Source organism: Quercus robur, chromosome 9, assembly GCF_932294415.1.
Source record: "Quercus robur chromosome 9, dhQueRobu3.1, whole genome shotgun sequence".
In the NCBI taxonomy this organism is placed as follows: Eukaryota; Viridiplantae; Streptophyta; class Magnoliopsida; order Fagales; family Fagaceae; genus Quercus; species Quercus robur.
Window position 1 is genome coordinate 52,335,841 of NC_065542.1, and position 18,746 is coordinate 52,354,586.

The 18,746-nt window shown below is 37.8% G+C and overlaps 3 protein-coding genes and 1 long non-coding RNA gene across 4 annotated transcripts; 3 read left to right on the forward strand and 1 right to left on the reverse strand.

The window, feature by feature from the left end:
• Positions 1-8,027: 8,027 nt before the first annotated feature.
• On the forward strand, positions 8,028-8,551 carry LOC126699029 (uncharacterized). Its single transcript, XM_050396576.1, has 2 exons — positions 8,028-8,336; positions 8,457-8,551. Exons 1-2 carry the CDS (start codon positions 8,035-8,037, stop codon positions 8,458-8,460), a joined length of 306 nt encoding a protein of 101 aa, XP_050252533.1. The 5' UTR covers positions 8,028-8,034; the 3' UTR covers positions 8,461-8,551.
• A 259-nt stretch (positions 8,552-8,810) lies between these two features.
• LOC126699028 (protein ARV 1-like) lies at positions 8,811-10,189 on the forward strand. The gene is made up of 5 exons (XM_050396574.1): positions 8,811-8,986; positions 9,096-9,143; positions 9,282-9,371; positions 9,908-9,953; positions 10,059-10,189. The coding sequence occupies exons 1-5, from the start codon at positions 8,885-8,887 to the stop codon at positions 10,172-10,174; spliced, it is 402 nt and encodes a 133-aa protein (XP_050252531.1). The 5' UTR covers positions 8,811-8,884; the 3' UTR covers positions 10,175-10,189.
• A 1,596-nt stretch (positions 10,190-11,785) lies between these two features.
• On the forward strand, positions 11,786-13,119 carry LOC126699030 (uncharacterized). Its single transcript, XR_007646671.1, has 3 exons — positions 11,786-11,896; positions 12,025-12,101; positions 12,563-13,119. It is a non-coding gene; the product is annotated as an uncharacterized LOC126699030 (long non-coding RNA).
• A 2,331-nt stretch (positions 13,120-15,450) lies between these two features.
• LOC126701189 (uncharacterized) lies at positions 15,451-17,091 on the reverse strand. The gene has a single exon (XM_050399309.1). It carries the CDS (start codon positions 17,089-17,091, stop codon positions 15,451-15,453), a length of 1,641 nt encoding a protein of 546 aa, XP_050255266.1.
• Positions 17,092-18,746: the final 1,655 nt, after the last annotated feature.

Consider the following 18,746-nt stretch of genomic DNA (forward strand, 5'->3'; position numbering starts at 1 on the left):
AAAATAATAAATGATAATATGACCAATTTGATACATTTTCTTTACACAAGGATGTCAAATGAGTACTTTCTGCAATTGATTAATATAGAGAAAAAATTACTGAACTTTGTAAAAAAAGTTAACTGGATTCTACAAAGGTGAATTCAAAATCAACTTAGAAAAGTTCATGCAAATTGCAGGAAAGAAATTAACACAAAGTTTTGTACCTTTTCTCAACGCACTTATTAAAACATGTGTTTGTAAGCCTGATTCAAAAACAGAAAAAGGAAGCAGGATAACCTCAATAAATATTTATCCTGAATGGAAAATCATAAACAATGCAATTTTATTCAAAATATATATTACTATGAGACATCCTCAACCATAGCACTCCAATTCCCAATCTTAATCTAGCAAGTGAAAGCATTGATAAATGTGCTTTATTATAGGGTAGTTTCTTTTTTGGTGGTAATTATGCACTCATCCTTTTTATAGGTGAGACCACACCTTAAAATGACATTGACCTAAATTCACAAAGTAATATTTCCAATCATGATGGTTAGTCATTTATTTGGTATCATCTTGATTCAGAGTACCTCACCTCACCTAGGAAAAACCAAAGCTAAAATAAACTCTCAATGAGAAATAATGTTAACCTGGTTTTTCACAATAACTGGACTAAAAAAGAAAAAAGAAAAATAGTTAGCTAATCCTAATTTGAAAGTAATCACTGGGCTGAACCTGAAACTATCTGTGCAGCGTCTGTTGTTGCTATTCAGAATTGGAGATGACCTTACCCTATACTCTGTAATTGTTGTTAAGGTAAAGATGTTAGGGTTGCTATATCTTTGTCAAACAAACAAGTGGGTTTTGGTTTTTGTCTCTTGCTACATTCTCTTTCTCCAGGTGCAGTGTTGCCCTACAACTTCTGTGGTAATGTACAAATGCTTTGGGAGTCAGGGGACCAACTATTTGTTACTCAAGTTGAGAGATCGCTTTGTTACTGACTAATTCCTAGTTGAATCCTTACCTTTGGCACCAACTGGCTCTATGCAGAGCCACACTGCTAGAAAGTAGAAAGTAGAAACTAATGCTAAAAGAGGGACACAATTTTGATATAGGAGATGATCTAATTAGGAAGGCTGTTTTTATCACAACTTCAATTTATGGTGAACATCATCTAGATAAAATATCTGCTCCTGAAACTCTGAGCAAACTCACCAGGCTTCTTTCAAATTCTAAATTTTAGAGAAACCAACTCTAAAATTAGAAACCATCTCTAAAATATAGCACAAACCAACACTAAAATTGGTGTTCTTACTGCCAAGGTGGTTGAAAAAAAAAAAAAAAAACAATCTCCTAAGTCCATAGGTTCATAGTATCGTGTCCTCCCCACACTCCCAACCAAATCTAATCTTGTCGCAACTTATGGATAAGGGTTCCCACGTCTCACTCAAGTTTCATGTTTCGCATCCCAAACTCAAAAGTGTAAAGATTATTTGTTTTTTTCTTTTTTTTGAGAAACTAGTCTGTGAGACAGACCGATGCTTTTATTAAAACATAAGAAAACTATGAACATCAAACAAAGCAAGGGGGATAATGTCCCCAGGTAAGTCTTCAACCCAAACCTGAAGTTCTAGCCCAACCCAAGATTTCTTTGCCAAAGCATTGGCAACCTTATTACAATTTCGTTTCACATGGCAGTAGTGATCCAGGCAATTAGTGGTGGACTATCAAGCCCTTCGGTGTAAACATTAATTTGTCAGATATATAAGAACCGAAACTCAAACAAAACAATAATAGCATAAACTCACAAAGTTTAGAGAAATAATATAAACCCATATCAGCATTAATCATATGTAAAGAGAGAACCTGAAGATTGTGGGTGGTTCCGCCGATTTAGAATGGCAGAAAAGAAGTGCTGCAGAGTCGTACGGGAAGAATTGAAGCGCCGCCGAGTTGGATTGGATATAAGTGAGCCGCCGATTAGAGGATGGATTGGAAGAGACGAAATTAGAGAGCGGCGCCGATGAGTTGGATTGGATGAGAAGAATCGTCGCCGATTTGAGGTTGTGGGTGTGCGGCTGTCTGGTTCTTGGATGGTTTTAGCTATTTTGAGGGTTTTGTTTAGAGAGGCAAACTGGGCCAAAATGGCCAACTGGCCTTAAAATCGTAACCATCTAGTTAGTAGGCTCTGTTTAGAAACATTATATGTTACTAGCATCTCGAGTCTTAAAGACTCGTTTTGGGCTTCAAAATCGAGTCTTTAAGGCTCAGTTTGTACGCTTCGACCACGTCTGATGTGGCAGAGTTGCCATCTGGCATTGACATGGAAATCGAGTCTCTTAGACTCGATTTCCACGTGTGTGCCAACCTGGCTGAGCGACGTGGAAGCCCCTGGAAATCGAGTCTTAGAGACTCGGTTTCCAATTGGGGTTTTTCAAAATTAACGTCTTCTCTATTCTCTCCCTCTCACTCACACTCACACTCATACCCTCTCACTCTCACACAAACCAGAGCACTCTCACTCTCTCACCCTCACTCTTACATTTTCATTTCCCACACTCACAAAACTCTCTCATTTTCTCTCTATCTCTCACACGGCCTCTCACATTCACACACGCACAGAACCCCGCCGGCGTCGACGAGCAGAGGCTAGCCCAGCCCAACGACGACGCCGACGAGGCTGAGCCCAGCCATCGGCTCCTCTCCTCCTCAATCTCTCTCTCCCTCACTAGGAGATCCTTTCTCCTTTTCTCCCTCTCTCTCATTACCACCCCCATACCCATACCCATACCCATTCCGATTTTGGTTGGTAAGTTATTTATATGATTTTTTGTTTTGATTATTGTGAAATTTTGGGTTTGGATTTGGATACTTAACATCTAGGTTATTTATTTAATTTTCAGTTTTGATTTTTGTGAAATTTGGGTTTGGATTTTGTGGTAGATACTTTATTTAATTTTTATTTTAAGATTTTTATGAAATTTGGGTTTGGATTTGGTGAGTGCAGATGACATTCAACTCTCTTTGGCTGAAGTCAAACTTGCTTGGATAGTGCATATTGTTGCTGCCATCCTTAAGACTTTCCAAATTTCTGGCTTCAGGTTAAATTGTTATTGCTGATTAGGATTATAGCTTTTAGGAGAGAATTGTATATCTCATTAGGCCCATTTGCTTGTCTATTAGGAGCTTAGGACTTACAAGTTTATATGAAATAGTTATCTCATATATTTAAATGTTATAGTACCATTACAAATTACTAAATTATATGCATATAAAAAAGCACTTAGTAGTTTGCTATTGAAGAAACAAATTACATAGTCTTTTTTCAGTTATGTATTTTGGTTGATTGGTTATGATTTAGGTTTTTCGGTTAGGAATGGTTTTGTTTAATTAGTTTAAATAGATCATAGATGGATTAGATTTAGTTTTGATTAAGGGATTTTGGTTAGAAGTTTTGTTTAGATTAGCTGGCTTGGCATAAATTGGTTTTAGATATCTAGAATCGATTTTGCATATTTGGGTTGCTTTGATTCGGTGAACAAAGCACATAGAACTTATGGCTTTAAGCTACGGGTGCTTTTGAACTCTAGGAACCAAATGCCTCTTTGAAAACAAAACCTAAACCCTATTCAATTATTGAGGAGGGGGATTTAAACGCTGGTTTTCCTTATAAAAGAGATCAGGAAATGTCACTAAATTACAAGATTCTTGGCCCATTTAAACTAATTCTAAAGCAGAATTGGACAACAATATCTCTAGAAAGTTTAGATGTTCAAACAAGCATATCTCATCCAATTTAGTCTGATTTAGAACTGGATTCTAAGTTGGCTATGGAAAAGTCAACAAATTTTTTTCTTGGTCATTAATATTAGTATAAAACACAAATAATGTGTCACATCATATTATTTTTCAAGTATAAGCATGATTTGTCAATTATCACCAAAGTTGTATCAACACCACTTTAAATGCTATCTTTACTAGCGTTGTCAACTTGTCATTAGAATCTGGCTTATTAGCCACTTCTTTTTTGTTTCTTTTTTTATTTTTTTCTCCCCTTCTTATTATTATTATTATTTTTATTTTTTTTGATCAGTCATTAGCTACTTTACAATTTGTCTACATCGGCATTCCTCTTTTACCAAACTTTTGCATAAGATTTCTCATTCCCAAGGGATAAAATAAAATAAAATAGAGAAAAGTTAAAATATCCTCCATTTAAGATTATGTCTTACTGCTTTACCCCTATTAAAACTTAAATTATCATTAAAAATAACCCAATTGATGGGTTTCCAACAGATTTTAAGAAAAAGTACAAAGAACAGTGGGCAATTTATTATGCCATAATGTTGTATCAAGAAAGCAACTAGTCTTTGTTGAGCAGATAATAACTGCTTGTCTGAGAAATTGGTTTTCTATTTGATGGTAACTGCCAGGTTGGCTCCCTCTCAGACAAGCAGTTAAATAAAAAACATCAGTTACTGAAACCATAAGATCTTTAAAAAAGGAACAATTGAACTTCAAACTAAAAGTTGCTACAAAGGTACTGTGTCAATGTTTTTTTGATACATTTTAAGTTGGGAGTGGGGATTTAAACCCTAGATGTCTCTGTTGGAAACACCAAGCAATGCCATTGAGCTACAAGGCTTGTTGGCAAAAGTAGTGAATCAAAGTTAAATTATTATTAAATAAAATGCATTACTACAGACGCAATATACCTTGTCAAGGTCCTTAACAATTTTAGCCTCTGGTGAAGAATTCTCCTCATATTCCAACCACAACTCACCTATTTCCTGGGCTGCAATTCATAAATAGGAAGTCAAAAATTGTCAAACAACTAATCACTTTCAGGTAGAGGAATAACAAATTCATTTTCCTAACATTGACAACAACACGTGCGCACACATAGAGTTAGTGAATAAAGTACCTCTTGACCCTCCACCAAGTAATTTGCACATGTGGTCTAATGCTTCTCGTTCTTGTCGACTCTTCTCTTCCTTTGAAATTCCATCTGAAGGTGTAATGCCCCCAACAATGGCTATTCAAAAAAAATTTCACTGTATAAAAATAACTTTTAATTGTTCACCAAGAGAATTTACTAAAGAAAAACACAAATAAGTAGAGATTATACAATGATCCTCATAAATCACGACTAATAGAACTTTTAAACATTTAAGGTCACATAATTGTAGTGTACTTGTAAAAGGATTAGTTCAATCTACTGCAATATCATATGGATCCAATCCACTTACGTGTGGCTTTGGACCATTATTCAATATAGGGAAAAAATGGGAAGGTTATGAACACCTAAGTGTTCTCATTGGAGTATAGTAATTCTAGTTAGACCTAAGTGATCTCATTGAGATTCTAATCAGCAAGTATATATAGCTAGTAAAATATTAAATTATCATATTTTTGTTTTATTTAGCTCAGAAATAACTTTTGCACCATCATATCTATGTTTGCTTGCAATGTCAATATTACGTGCTAATTGCTTATCATTCTTGTGCAGTATGAATGCTGCAAATGCTGGACGGATTGACCATACATAGCCTGGCCCTATTGACGATTCGGTGTTAAAGTTGCAGCCCACCCATCGGTCAGAAGCTATTTGGAATGGGCAGGTACAATACAGCAGTAAATATTTATGTAAAATGTACACGCATTTAATTCATACAATGTACATGCAGACGTTTGTCATATGTTAATCCAAGGATCCGTTTTGTGCAGGATCCAGGGGCTCTTACTTGCCGTGGCCGTACTGAAGAGTTCTCCAACCGAGAGCCAATGGTAGACGATTGAATCATTGACATCATTAAGGCATTGGGCTTGGAGGGACTGCTGAGGCAGCCGGGTAGAGAGCTTGACCACGGCCTAATTACAGCCTTAGTGGAGCGATGGTGGCCCGAGACTCACACCTTCCACATGCCACATGGTGAGATGACCATCACATTGCAGGATGTGGAGGTGATTCTCGGGCTTCCTGTCGATGGTGACGTTGTAACAGGGAGCACACAGAAAACTTGGACGACTGTGTGTGAGGAGTTCCTTGGCTTTCGACCTATAACTCAAGACCAGCATAAGGAACTTCATGGCCAAAGGATTCTCATCAAACGGCTTTTGGAGCAAGTTGCTAATCCATTGCCGCTTAATGCCGAAGAGGATGAGCTGCATAAGTACGCACGATGCTATATCCTAGCGCTACTGGGGGACACAATATTCATGGACAAATCTGGCGATAGGGTGCATCTAATGTGAGTGCAGCAGTTGGAAGACTTTCGCAACCCATGAAGGTACAGTTGGGGAAGTGCTTGCCTTGCATGGTTGTACCGAGAGCTATGCAGGGCAAGCCATAAGGAAACCAGTCAAATCGGTGGATGCTTACTGTTGGTGCAGTATTGGGTATGGGCCAGGTTCCCCTATTTGTGCCCGGCAATTAAGCGTGGCCCACCAGTGGGCGCTTATGGTCGTCCAGCGCGTGGTCCTCTGTACTTGAAGTAAGTCTCTACCTTATAAGGATTATTTCTTATTGTAGTGATATTATTAATTGAGTAAATATCTATAACATTATCTTAGTAGTTATATGTCATAACATTATAGTTTTAGTCATGATATTATCTTAGTAGGAAAGTTATAAATATTGATCTTTTGTTCTTGACAACACTTGTAGGTGGGCGTGGGTCCCAAACAAGAAAAACAGGTCTGCCCACATCTTTAGGGACAGGTATCACCAGCAAATGCAAATAGCTTCAATGTTGCCAAGTCAGGTATGAAAATGTCTTGTTTAACATGTTAACATGTTTAGGAACAAGATATATGTTTGGTGAATTTTGAAATATAAACATAGTTTCCTAATGTGTTGCGTATTTGTTTTTGGGCTACTGTAGGTGGTGTGGCAGCCGTATGAAGCCGATTTTGAGGACCATCCGCCATGGTGCGTTGCAAGGAGGGTTGTGTGGACGGCAACGGTGCCGCTTGTATGTTTCCACCTAGTAGAGATACATACACCGGATCGTGTCGTTCGTCAATTTGGGATGATCCAAGAAATTCCCGCCGATGTTGACACTGACACCGTGCTTTATGCCATTGATTTGAGGGGGAAGGTGGGCGTTGATTGGATGCGGAAACATGCTCTGCATATCATAAATTGGGGTAACCGCCTTCAACGGTGTTGTCAAGCAGTGCTTGGTGATATGCCTCCACAGCATGAGTACTTCGACTGGTTCAAAAGGGTGACTCGGAGGTTCATTGATGTTCCTGGTGCTACATTGACTATATTGGTAACTTCTCCACATCTTGTACATATTACCGTACTTCTTAGCATGAAACCACTATTTATAAAACATGATATATGTGGTCCAATGTATGCTTAGCATCAAAGAAGTAGGTTAAAGTTGTTTTCTACTGAAGATTCCTCATAGAGAACTTTGTTCGCTTACCTTATAGAGAAATTTGTTGATTTCAAAATCGAAGGTCATATTTCTTATTTCAGCCTTTAGAGTTATGGTATACATTTTTCTTCCCAATTTTTTATGGAATAACTTGAATTGCCCTACAAGCAGAGGGCCCATAAAACATTGATTGTTCATTCGTACATACATAAACTGTATTGCATTACTAATATACTCGGGTTTTCCATGTGCAAATTGAAGGATACCTCCATTTGTTGAGCCGTCACCCGGTGGGCACGGAGGACCACCAGGACATTATTGATGTGTTGACTGCAGTGCAGGCGATTGGCCGTGTACGACCTCGGGACCCTGAGGTCCTAAATGAGGAGGCAGCTACTCCTGTGGCAGCAGCTACTCAGAGGCCAAGCACTACTGAGAGCCCAAGCACGAGCACAGCTCCTACTAAACGTCTGCATGTTTGTACCCCTCGAGTTGTCCCTACCTCTGATCCCCCTCCACCCACCCCACATCCATCCCTTAGCCCCACAATCCCTTCACCCACCCTACATCCATCCCGTAGTCCCACCATCCCCCCATTGACTCCACATCCTTGTGTTGGGCCTGACATTCTCGTCCACCCACCCCACGGTCATTTCCCGAGATGTCACCCATTCCATCCTTTGACTTGGGTATTCATCTAACCCCACCTGACATACAGCAGGAGCCACCCTCCGACAGTATGTCTATTGGCCCTTCATCAGCCATTAACCCACCCCATGTTCATGTTGAGGAAGCTGGTGGGTTACCTGTTCAACAAGAAGGTCGGCCGAAACGCATATCAAAGGCACCTCCTTGTGGGACAGGGGGGCACAAACATGGACACAACGCTGGACCCGAGGCATCTGACGAAGGACATGCAAGACCTCCTCCTTATTATACGAGATGGCATAAGGTCCAAAAAAGGTAACTGAAATGATACATTTTCAAAATTTATTTTACAATATATGAGCAGCTAAAAAGCATTATTTGTCATATAATAATTACTTAATCATTATGGTTTGTTCATTAATTATGTTCATGAAGATGATGATGCTATGAAAAGGCCGGAAGCATTAAAATTCAAGTTCAGCACAATAAAAGTAGCAACAAATAACTTTTCTAATGCCAATAAGCTTGGAGGAGGCAGCTTTTAGGTCGATTTTGAAGTGGTTGGTAATGATTCTAACTTATTAATTTGTGATGTATTTAACTGCGGCCAATTATCTTTCTCTACAGAGCCTACTAACTAGATAGTTACGATTTTAGGGCCAGTTGGCCATTTTGGCCAAATAATTTGGTTGAAGTATTCAAGTAACTGGGGCAAAGATGATTTTGGGTCTAGTACTTTATATAAAACGGGTCAACACGTCTCTGTGTCTCCAAACTGAAAACTCTGTGTCTAGGCCTTCCATACCCAGTGCCACCCCTTCTCAATACGTGAGTGTAGATTTGAGAAGAAAGAGCTTAGAGAGATGGAGATGGAGATGGATATGTACAGATGTGTGGAATGTGGGTTTCGGATCAAAACACTGTTCGTGCAGTACTCACCTGGAAACATCCGACTCATGAAATGTGTACGCACCCATTTGTTTTCTTTCCTTTCTTCCTTTCTTTCTCTTTTTTGTCTTCCTTAAATTTCATTTACACGGTACAATTAATTTTCTGATTTGCTGGCTTTGATAGGAGAATTGCAAAGCAGTTGCTGATGAGTACATCGAATGTAATTTCTTGGTATTTCTCTTCTCTCTTCTTTTTAATGGGAAAGCTAATAATTATCTCTAATTTTTTCCATATTGGGTGCTTCATAGTACATACATATATCATTTATGACAGTTAAGTTTATTGGGTGTTTTTTTTTTTGGGTTGTAGATTCTTCTAATTGATTTGATTCTGCACAAGCCCAAAGCATATAGACATTTACTCTTTAACGTTCTTAAACAAGGAGCTCCACATTTTGAGGTACATCTACTCTCTAAACTCACTTTACCTTTTCCATGCTATTATAAGTGTGACTTGCTTAATTACTCTGTTGCATTTATTCACATTGCTTTTGAATTTTTGCTTTGCAAGTTCTTAAACATGTACCCAAAATACCTTTTTTTTTTTTTTTTTGGTGGGATGAGTACTATGGAATAAAAGTCATTTGTCCCACCGTAGGTGTTCTATTTTATGCTCCACCAATCATAGTCTGCCACATGTCCCTCTTATAAATTAACTAAAGTTTAAAATGAAAAAAAATTAGACATATGACATGTTGCAGTTGGTGGAGCATAAAGTGGAACGCTAAGAGTGAGACCTGATTTTTATTCTATACCATGTACCTAGAATGTTGTAAGTTCTTATCCTTGTTTATTGGAGTTTACAGTTCCATATGTTCTTAAAATACAACTGGTAGTTCTTCATTTTAGTTTATTCACTTTAATCTCATAATGATGTTGCTCTGTTCAAGTTTTCTAATTCTAATATGGGTTTGTTATTTGTTTACAACTTTGCAGGGTTTATTGTGGAAGTCAACTGTTGGTTATCTTCTTTTGGATGCTTGTATCCATTGTCATTGGGATGATATTTCTTGTTTTGATCTAAGATTTTCAATAATTATTTAAAGTCAGGCTACGATTATGATTGAGTGCTTTAGCAATACCCTAGACAGGAGTCTTGTTCTAAAAAGTTGTGATGAAGAGTGGAGTTCGTCCATGAGCCTTTCTTCATTAGTTTGGACATGTCGAAAGGTTCGCTCATGCATATGTGTAAAGTGTACATGAATTTAATTTTCAAAACTTTCATGTGGCTTGTATTTTGCATGATGTCTAACAAATGGGTTTACCAATTATGTTTTAATTGTTGACAGATGTCTTTCTTGGCAATCTTTTGTTTCTTGGTACTTTTCTTCTTGCAACAAAGATATTTCTAAGCAGATCAGCTGGAAGCCTAAGGTGAGCATTTGCATTACATTGAGCCGTTTGCTTATGTTAAGACTTGGCAATCTCTAGAGTGGCTTCTTGGAATAATATTTTGTTAGGTAGTCCTTAAGCACTGATCAGTTGGGAAGCTTTCTCAATGTGATCAAGGAATTAAGGGTAATTGATTTAGTGGAGAAAGAAGTATCTCCTGGATTTGAATGATCAGTTAATAGTTACAAGTTATGGTGTGATAAATTGAAAGGTAAATAACATGAGAAGAAGCAAGTAGTTGAAATGATGGTGTTAAGCCCAATGATTGTCAAACTCTAAAATACCAAGAGATTCGAATTCATTCGTGAGAATTTGGAGTTAATACTCATGAGCAATGTTGCCTTGAAACTCGACCCATTTGCAAATATGGTTAAGCTTGTAGAGAATGAATTATTTTAATCTTGAGGTGATATGATACAACAGGAAAGCCTAATAGACTATAGGTTGAGTTTGTGAATGCTTACAAAAATTCAACATATGATCACCTTGGAGGCATGGCCTAATAACACCTAATAAAATAGGACTCTTTTAGCTAACCTTAAGTATTTAGATGAGGCACTTCTGTTCATAATGTTATCATAGTTGCATCTTGAACAATATTGATTGGTTTGGCTTATTCTTCTTAAATTGCACAGGATTAAAGATATTTTGCTTGCAATCTTGATTTCAAGTTACTTCAAGATGTTTCTTATCGTCATGATCGTATGATTTTCTAATGTCACTTGGCCATCAATAGTATGTGAATGACACATTTTATGGTTCCTGCTGCCTTCAGAGAAACCCATTTGAATAAGTATTTTTGTTTTTATTTCAAATGGTTGTTTGATTGCATATCTCTCTATTTGCGTTGCTCTTGGTTTGTTTTGTTTCCTCTTTCTCTTTCATTAGTTTTATTTATTTCAAAGCAATTGATTGCATATCTCTATATGTAGAATATGGGTGTTGGGACACTATGTTTTACGCATTCATTGATTCCTTCTATAATTTAGGTTTGTCATAAGTAAACAGAGGCTTCTCATGATTAATCTATTGAGGATCCACAGTTGACCCCCAAAAATTTTGGACTAAGAATTTGTTGTTGTTGTAAGTAGACATTGGGTTCGCCTACAATTTCACTGTCATAAGCTCATTTCTCATTTGATTGCCAATTTGCTCTTTGTCAGCTAGATATAGATGCAGTCTGATTTAAATGGATTCTAAGTGAACCTTTTTATTTCTCTTTTGTTTATATAATAACTCTTATCATCATAGAGCAGGTTGATCATAACTGCCTTGATGATTTAGGTTAGTTTTTAGTGCATGTAGCGCTGCTGCTTGGTTTTCTTGCCTTTTTGGGTGGACATCATACTATGTTGCTTTTGTCATGGTTTTATTTCTGCACAAACAGCTTCTCATTTATTGAAATATCTTTGATATGGGTAGGAGCTGGCAGAACCATCAATAAGAGATGCATTTGTTTCTTGCATTCAACAAGGTGCAGATCGTGTGATTGTAAGCCCATTTTTTCTCTTCCCTGGACGACACTGGCATCAGGTAGCTCGGCTTACTTTCCTCTGGTGCCTTGATTATAGATATACTGTACAGAATTGGTGACTAGATTGATTTTTTTTTTTTTTTAATAAAAATGCTTTGTGTCACTTTACATGATATTCCTTCCTTAGCTGCTGAAGCTGCAAAAGAACACCCTGATGTGTCATATATCGTTACTGCACCTCTTGGTCTGCATGATCTACTTGTGGTATAAAATTTTATCCTTTTCCTTCTATTGGGCCAACATCCGAATGAATGTCTCTAAAGCTTTGCCAAAAGTTTAAATTATGCTTAACTTTCTGATTGGGCTATGTGCTCTAATTTTATAGTGCTTGCTAGGTTTTAATCTTCACACCATTTATATTTTGCAAAATGTTCCTCATTATTGCTCTTTGTGGGGGTGGGGTGATTTGAACTCAAGTTCTCTCCATGGAGAGATCTGGGAAATGCCATTGAACTACAGGTCTCTTGGCCACTCCAGCCGTAACATGCTTTTCCCTTTCTTCACAAGTGGTACTGTTATATAATACTCTTGATTTATTAAATTAAAACTAAAACCCATTTAGGGCCAATCTGGAGTAACCGAGTAACCCCTGCTTTAAGATTTTACTAATATTTAGATGGAGAGGCATATGTATCCTTCTTAAATCTTATGGTCAAATATTGCAGGATGTTGTTACTGATAGGATCAAACACTGTTTAAACCATGTAGCAGGAGATGCTGACGAGTGTGCAGCTTGTGCTGGTACAAGCAAGTGCAGGCTTTATTAATTTAGAAATTTACATATTATGAAAATGTCTTACTCTAAGAGGCTATTTCACTGTGAAATCTGATGGAAGCATCTTGCAATTGAATATATATGGGTTATGCAATTGTGTTGTGGCCATGAATCTAAAGGATACACAATAAGGTAAATGGAAGCCTTTATCAAGCTTTATATACATGGATGTTGCCTGCTGTCAAAGGAAGACCAAAGACATGTTGCATCCAGTTTTTCCAATCTGCAGTTCCTCAAAATTAATGTGATCTGATTGTTTGTGTCAACTGAGTTTGGTACACTCTGGTGAGACCAAATGGAAAGAAAAGTTGTAAGGTTGTTGTGATTCTTTTGTGAAGACATCATTAAACCACCATGTGAGAATTTGGTGGTGTTAGACATGAAATCTATTTGCTTAATTTTTTAGCTGAAATGAAAGTTGTGTTAGTGGTGCTGATCTGGATGGAACTAATGTAGACAAGTCTTGGTAATTTTGTTTATTATTTAATGTGCAATGACACTACATAGTAGCTGTTATTGAAGTATTGTCACTATAATGATAGATCTCAAAATATTCATGCTTTGTTCACTATAAAGAACTTGTTCTTTATAATTAATGCTTTGTTCAACACAAATTACTTATCTTTGTGTAGAATTGTACTGATGACATGAGATCATTTCACTGTATGTACCTGCATGAAAGTTTGACATTTTTCCCAACTTTGTCAACTGCATAACAACTTCTGCCCCAAGAAAAAAAATCACTGTTAATTTATTTTTGCTGCACAGGTGCCTTGATAAAGCCGTTGTAGTGTCAGATGCTGAGAGCAAAAGTGAGGAATTCTCCAATCCATGGAGGCTTTGCACTGTAACACAGGTGGAAGAATTGAAGATTTTGATCTGCATGTTTCCAATTTGGGCTACTGGAATTGTCTTTTCTGCTGTTTATGCCTAGATGTTTACAATGTTTGTGGAGCAAGGAATGATGATGGATACAAGCATTGGTTCTTTCACCATTCCTGTAGCCTCTCTCTCATCCTTTGATGTCATCAGTTTAATTTTTTGGGTCCCCATGTATGATAGGGTAATTATTCCAATTGCAAGGAAATTTACTGGCAAGGAGCGAGATTGTATTACAAGGTTTATATTATGAGATTTGTATTACTGGAAAGGTTTGCTCTGTAGAAATTTGTATTACAAGATTTATATTATGAGATTGCGGGATCTGCATTTACAAAGTTCGACAGTAATGCTCTTGGTGTATTTTATAATAATGTTATATTAATAATTTAAAAATGCAATACATTTTGTTTTTAATGTACTACATTCACGTGCCTTTGAAATTTGATGCTCTTAGAACTAGTATAGATAGGTGATTACCGAATACAACCCTTGAATGTTTAACTGTTTAGTGTGGAGTACGGACCAGTGGGCAATTTTTTCCTCCTGCCAATCCGAGAGTTCAAGAATGGTGAGGGGGAAAATTTCCCAGTGGAAATCGAGTCTCTAAAACTCGATTTCCACTGGGCAAATTACGAAAATGCCACTTGAATGGAAATCGAGTTTTAGAAACTCGATTTCCACTGGGAAATTTTTTTCCCCTGCCAACTCGAGAGTTGAAGAGTGGAAAATGACTCAGTGGAAATCGAGTTTCTAAAACTCGATTTCCAGTCAAGTGGCATTCTTGTAAATTGGTGTTGAATGGAAATTGAGTTTTAGAAACTCGATTTCCACTGGGGAATTTTTTTCCCCTGCCAACTCGAGAGTTCAAGAGTGTTTAGGGGAAAAATGTCTCAGTGGAAATCGAGTTTCTAAAACTCGATTTCCAATCAAGTGGCATTCTTGTAAATTGGTGTTGAATGGAAATCGAGTTTTAGAAACTCGACTTCCACTGGGGAATTTTTTTCCCCTGCCAACCCGAGAGTTCAAGACTGTTTAGGGGGAAGTGTGAGAGCAAAATTTCCCAGTGGAAATCGAGTTTCTAAAACTCGATTTCCATTTAAGTGGCATTTTTGTAAATTGGTGTTATAATTTATTTGCGATAATGCCACCCAAATGGAAATTGAGTTTTAGAAACTCGATTTCCACTGGGAAGTTTTTTTTTTTTTTCGTTTGTTTTGCAGTCCTGCAGGTGTAAACCAGAATTACTTTTTTCCCTTCCCCTGCAATAGTAAAAGAGATCCAGAACACATCACATGGTCAGCGGTAAAGAAGTAGATACAAGCATAATCACCAGTCAAGGAGAGAGTACATCAGATGCAAACAATCGGATTCAAACAGTTACTATTCATGGGCATTTTAGTTGCCCTTAGCACACAAAAACAGTCAATACATTATCATCGGTTCAAACAAGGCCGCTGTGGTTGAAGTTGCCAAAGTAGTAGCTACATTGCCAATGCCATATCATTGCATTACAGGCAAAAGCTGCACAACGCAATTAATGTAACGAGTACAATGGATAGCAAATGTTCAATTAGAACAATATTTAGCAATAAACAAAATAAAAACTAAGTCAATACAACATAGTCTACATAGTCGTCTAACACTTGTCCATACTGATACAACATACTCTACATAGTCACCTATAACTTGTCCATACTGATACAACATAGTCTACATAGAATTTGCTGCACTTGTCCATACCGAACATAACCACAAGTCCCACGTACAATGCCATTCAAAAATCCAGTCTCCGCTCGCCTGACAACCACGAAGGTACAGTTGTTAATTTCCAAATGTGAAGAACAACAACCAAATGACATTCTGAGCATATTATATAAAAACAGTGACAACACTTGCCTAGTTTGCAGCACTACCACTTGTCAAAGCCCCATGGGAATTGGGACAACATCTGCGGTTATGCCCCTCTTGATGACACACTCCACATCGTTGCCTTGGTTGAATCTCCCTTAAGTCCGGATCTTCCCTCCGGCTTCCCCGTTCTCGTCGTATCCCATCCATTTCATTCCTTAATCTTGACTTCACAGGACGACCTTTACCCCGCAACAGCTGTGGGTCAGGCACCCACCGTGGTCCGCGAACATCCCTCCACAATGACTCTGATTTTGGCACCACAAAATGATGTGAATATGTCTGAATGGCGTTGTTCAAACTGTAACATGGGTCAATATAGCTGGTTGCATCGAGGTGCAGACCTTTAAGAACTTTAATTGCATGTGAACAAGGGATCTTCAAGTTTTGCCACTTTCCACAACCACATGTTTGCTCAATTACGTGCACTTCATGACTGTGGTTTCCCCCTCCACCTCTATGGTCGTTATACGGGGTAACCACTTGATATACACCAATTTCATGATTAAAATTGCTCAGAGTGTGTCCTGCAGTTTTCTGCTCATTTTTGTTATAGATCTCCATTGCATAATCACTCCACACCTTACCTTGAGAGAGATCAGAAAGAATTTTTTCATGTCGATCGTAGAAATATGCAACAAGTTTGGACCATGTGAACTCAACCATTGCAGCAATGGGCAAACCGCGGGCACCTTTAAGTACCCCATTAAAACACTCAGAGATATTGGTTGTCATTGCCCCGTAACGTCTTCCACCATCCTGTGACTGGGTCCATTTGTCAACATCCTCACTCATTAGATATGTGTATGGCATATAGCGTAGGATGTGGCGATCAGTAGGGTTTACACCCCTCAGTAAATTAATCTCGACCTCCTTAATGGTTTGCATTATGGATGTGAATTTTGCTTCATGAGTCGCATATCCAGCTTTCAAGACCAATGCCTTTAGAGTCGAGTCCTTAAATTTTGTGTTGAAGTTGCTAGCAACATGTCGAAGGCAATATCGATGATATACCTGTTCTCTTCCGTCCTCACCTTTACGCCACTCTCGAATGGCGCATCTGATACCTTTATGTCGGTCAGAAATAATGCAAATGCCATCCTTAGGTATGACATGCTCTATGGAAGTCCTGAGACACTCTAAAAACCAACCCCAACTAGGTCCTGACTCCCTGTCTATAACAGCAAAGGCGAGAGACAAAACCTTTTGGTTAGCATCAGTTGCCATTGCAATCATCAACACCCCTTTGTATTTACCATACAAATGAGTTCCATCAATACTGATCACTGGCCTGCAATATTTGAATGCAGTAATGCATGGAGCGAATGCCCAATATACATAGCACAGTACCGCAATACCTTCGTATGGCCTAGGTATGGTGTGATAGCTGTACTTGGTACCTGAGTCCTGATCCAAGTATGCCAACAACAATTTCCGCAACCTTTGGTAAGACTCCTCCCAATCCCCAAATATCTTAGCAATTACCTTTTGTTTTGCGTCCCATACTTTATAGTAAGAAAGCTCATGATTATACTTAGTACGTATGATCTCCCAGAGCTCATCAATACGAGCAGTGTGATTTTGTCGCAATTTTTCCACAATTTCTGATGCAACAAAATTAGAATCCATCATTCTACCGTCTCTTTGCAGGCCAAAGGGTATACAAGTGTGTGGACCCACATAAGATGTGACCACCCACAGACCATTAAGTTTAGCCTTCATGAATGCCCCAACGTACCACTTGCAGTTGTCATCAACGCATGTGATGCACAATTTTGTGGTGCTCGACCTCCGGGTTATAAAATTTCTATTATCATTTGCTGCGTATATTGTCAATGCACGTTTCACCGCCGATTTATTTGCAAAAGTCAACCCTTTACAAAAATGCATCCCATCTTACCAAGTACAAACAAATGGTTCTAATAGACGTGAAGGATCAAACATATTTTCCCAAGTATTTGCGTAGAATGAGTCGGCAGGAGGTCTGTAGCCAGTGGTCGTATTTGTATCACGCTGGATGCCAATATCATCGTCTGCATCACCTTCATCATGGAACTCCATATTTTCCTCTTCAAAATGGGGAACGACTTCATGGTCATCCACATCGTTCTCAAGGTCACCTCATTCAATCCTCTCTTTGTACTCATCCACACCATCAATACTTTCACCATCATTCGTAGCATGATCTTTGTCTTCGTCTTTGTCTTCAACATAGTCTTCGTCTTCGTCATCCTCCTCTAAATGTGTCTCTTGACAATGGAGGGTTTCACCAGTATTTACAACATGATCTTGAGATGGGAGCATATAACCTCCCATTGTATACCCTCCCATTGCAGTACATCCATCATCAAGGGCTGTAAATTGTAAAGACGTAGTTGTTTGTTGCACCATCTCAGTATCAACTTTCGCAAGCGGCTCTGAACTTATGTACAACTCAGCAGCATTTACTTAGGACATTTTCTGGATCCTATTAAACATCATCTTCACATGTTTGTCTTCTTTAATCGCCATATACCCGTAATTTATCCGTTCATGTAGGACTTCTTGTAGGTAACGATAAATAATCTTGATGTCATACCAAGCAGAGTTCAAATTCAATTCGTCCATTATTTTCAACTTCAAATCATTCAACGTCTTCAACTTACGACGTATCATCATGGGGTAGCATTGGATACCCGGCCCTGTAAATGGAAATCCCTCAATCCCCCCAGGATTGTTAAGGGGTCCACCGTAGTATACATTTATATCAATATTCTTCAGATGTTATGAACTTATTAGAGAGTCAAGTATAATATGTTAGCGACATATTTTTTCTCTTTCATTTAACATCAATTACAAAACCTTTTCTATCTACTCAAAGTACAAAAATTACAAATTCTCACCCCACAATTGCATATACTCACCCCACATCACATACAAACACACTCAATCATTATCATTTCGTACTCAAACAAATAAAAAAACTAAAAACAAAACTCACCCCCATTACAAAATTTCAACTCAGCTCTAACTAATATAAATAAAAATATCAAACCAAACAACAAGAAAAATAGCCATGATAAAAGCCTAGCAATACAAATATATATCGACAATATTTTTTACTTGTTATAAAATCCTAGCAAATATATACATTAACTTGCAAAAATAGTCATGATAAAAGCCTAACAATACAAATATATATCTACAATATTTTTTACTTTGTATAAAATCCTAGCAAATTATATACACTAACTTGCAAAAATAGTCATGAACAAATATATACCTAAATATATTTTTTACTTTTT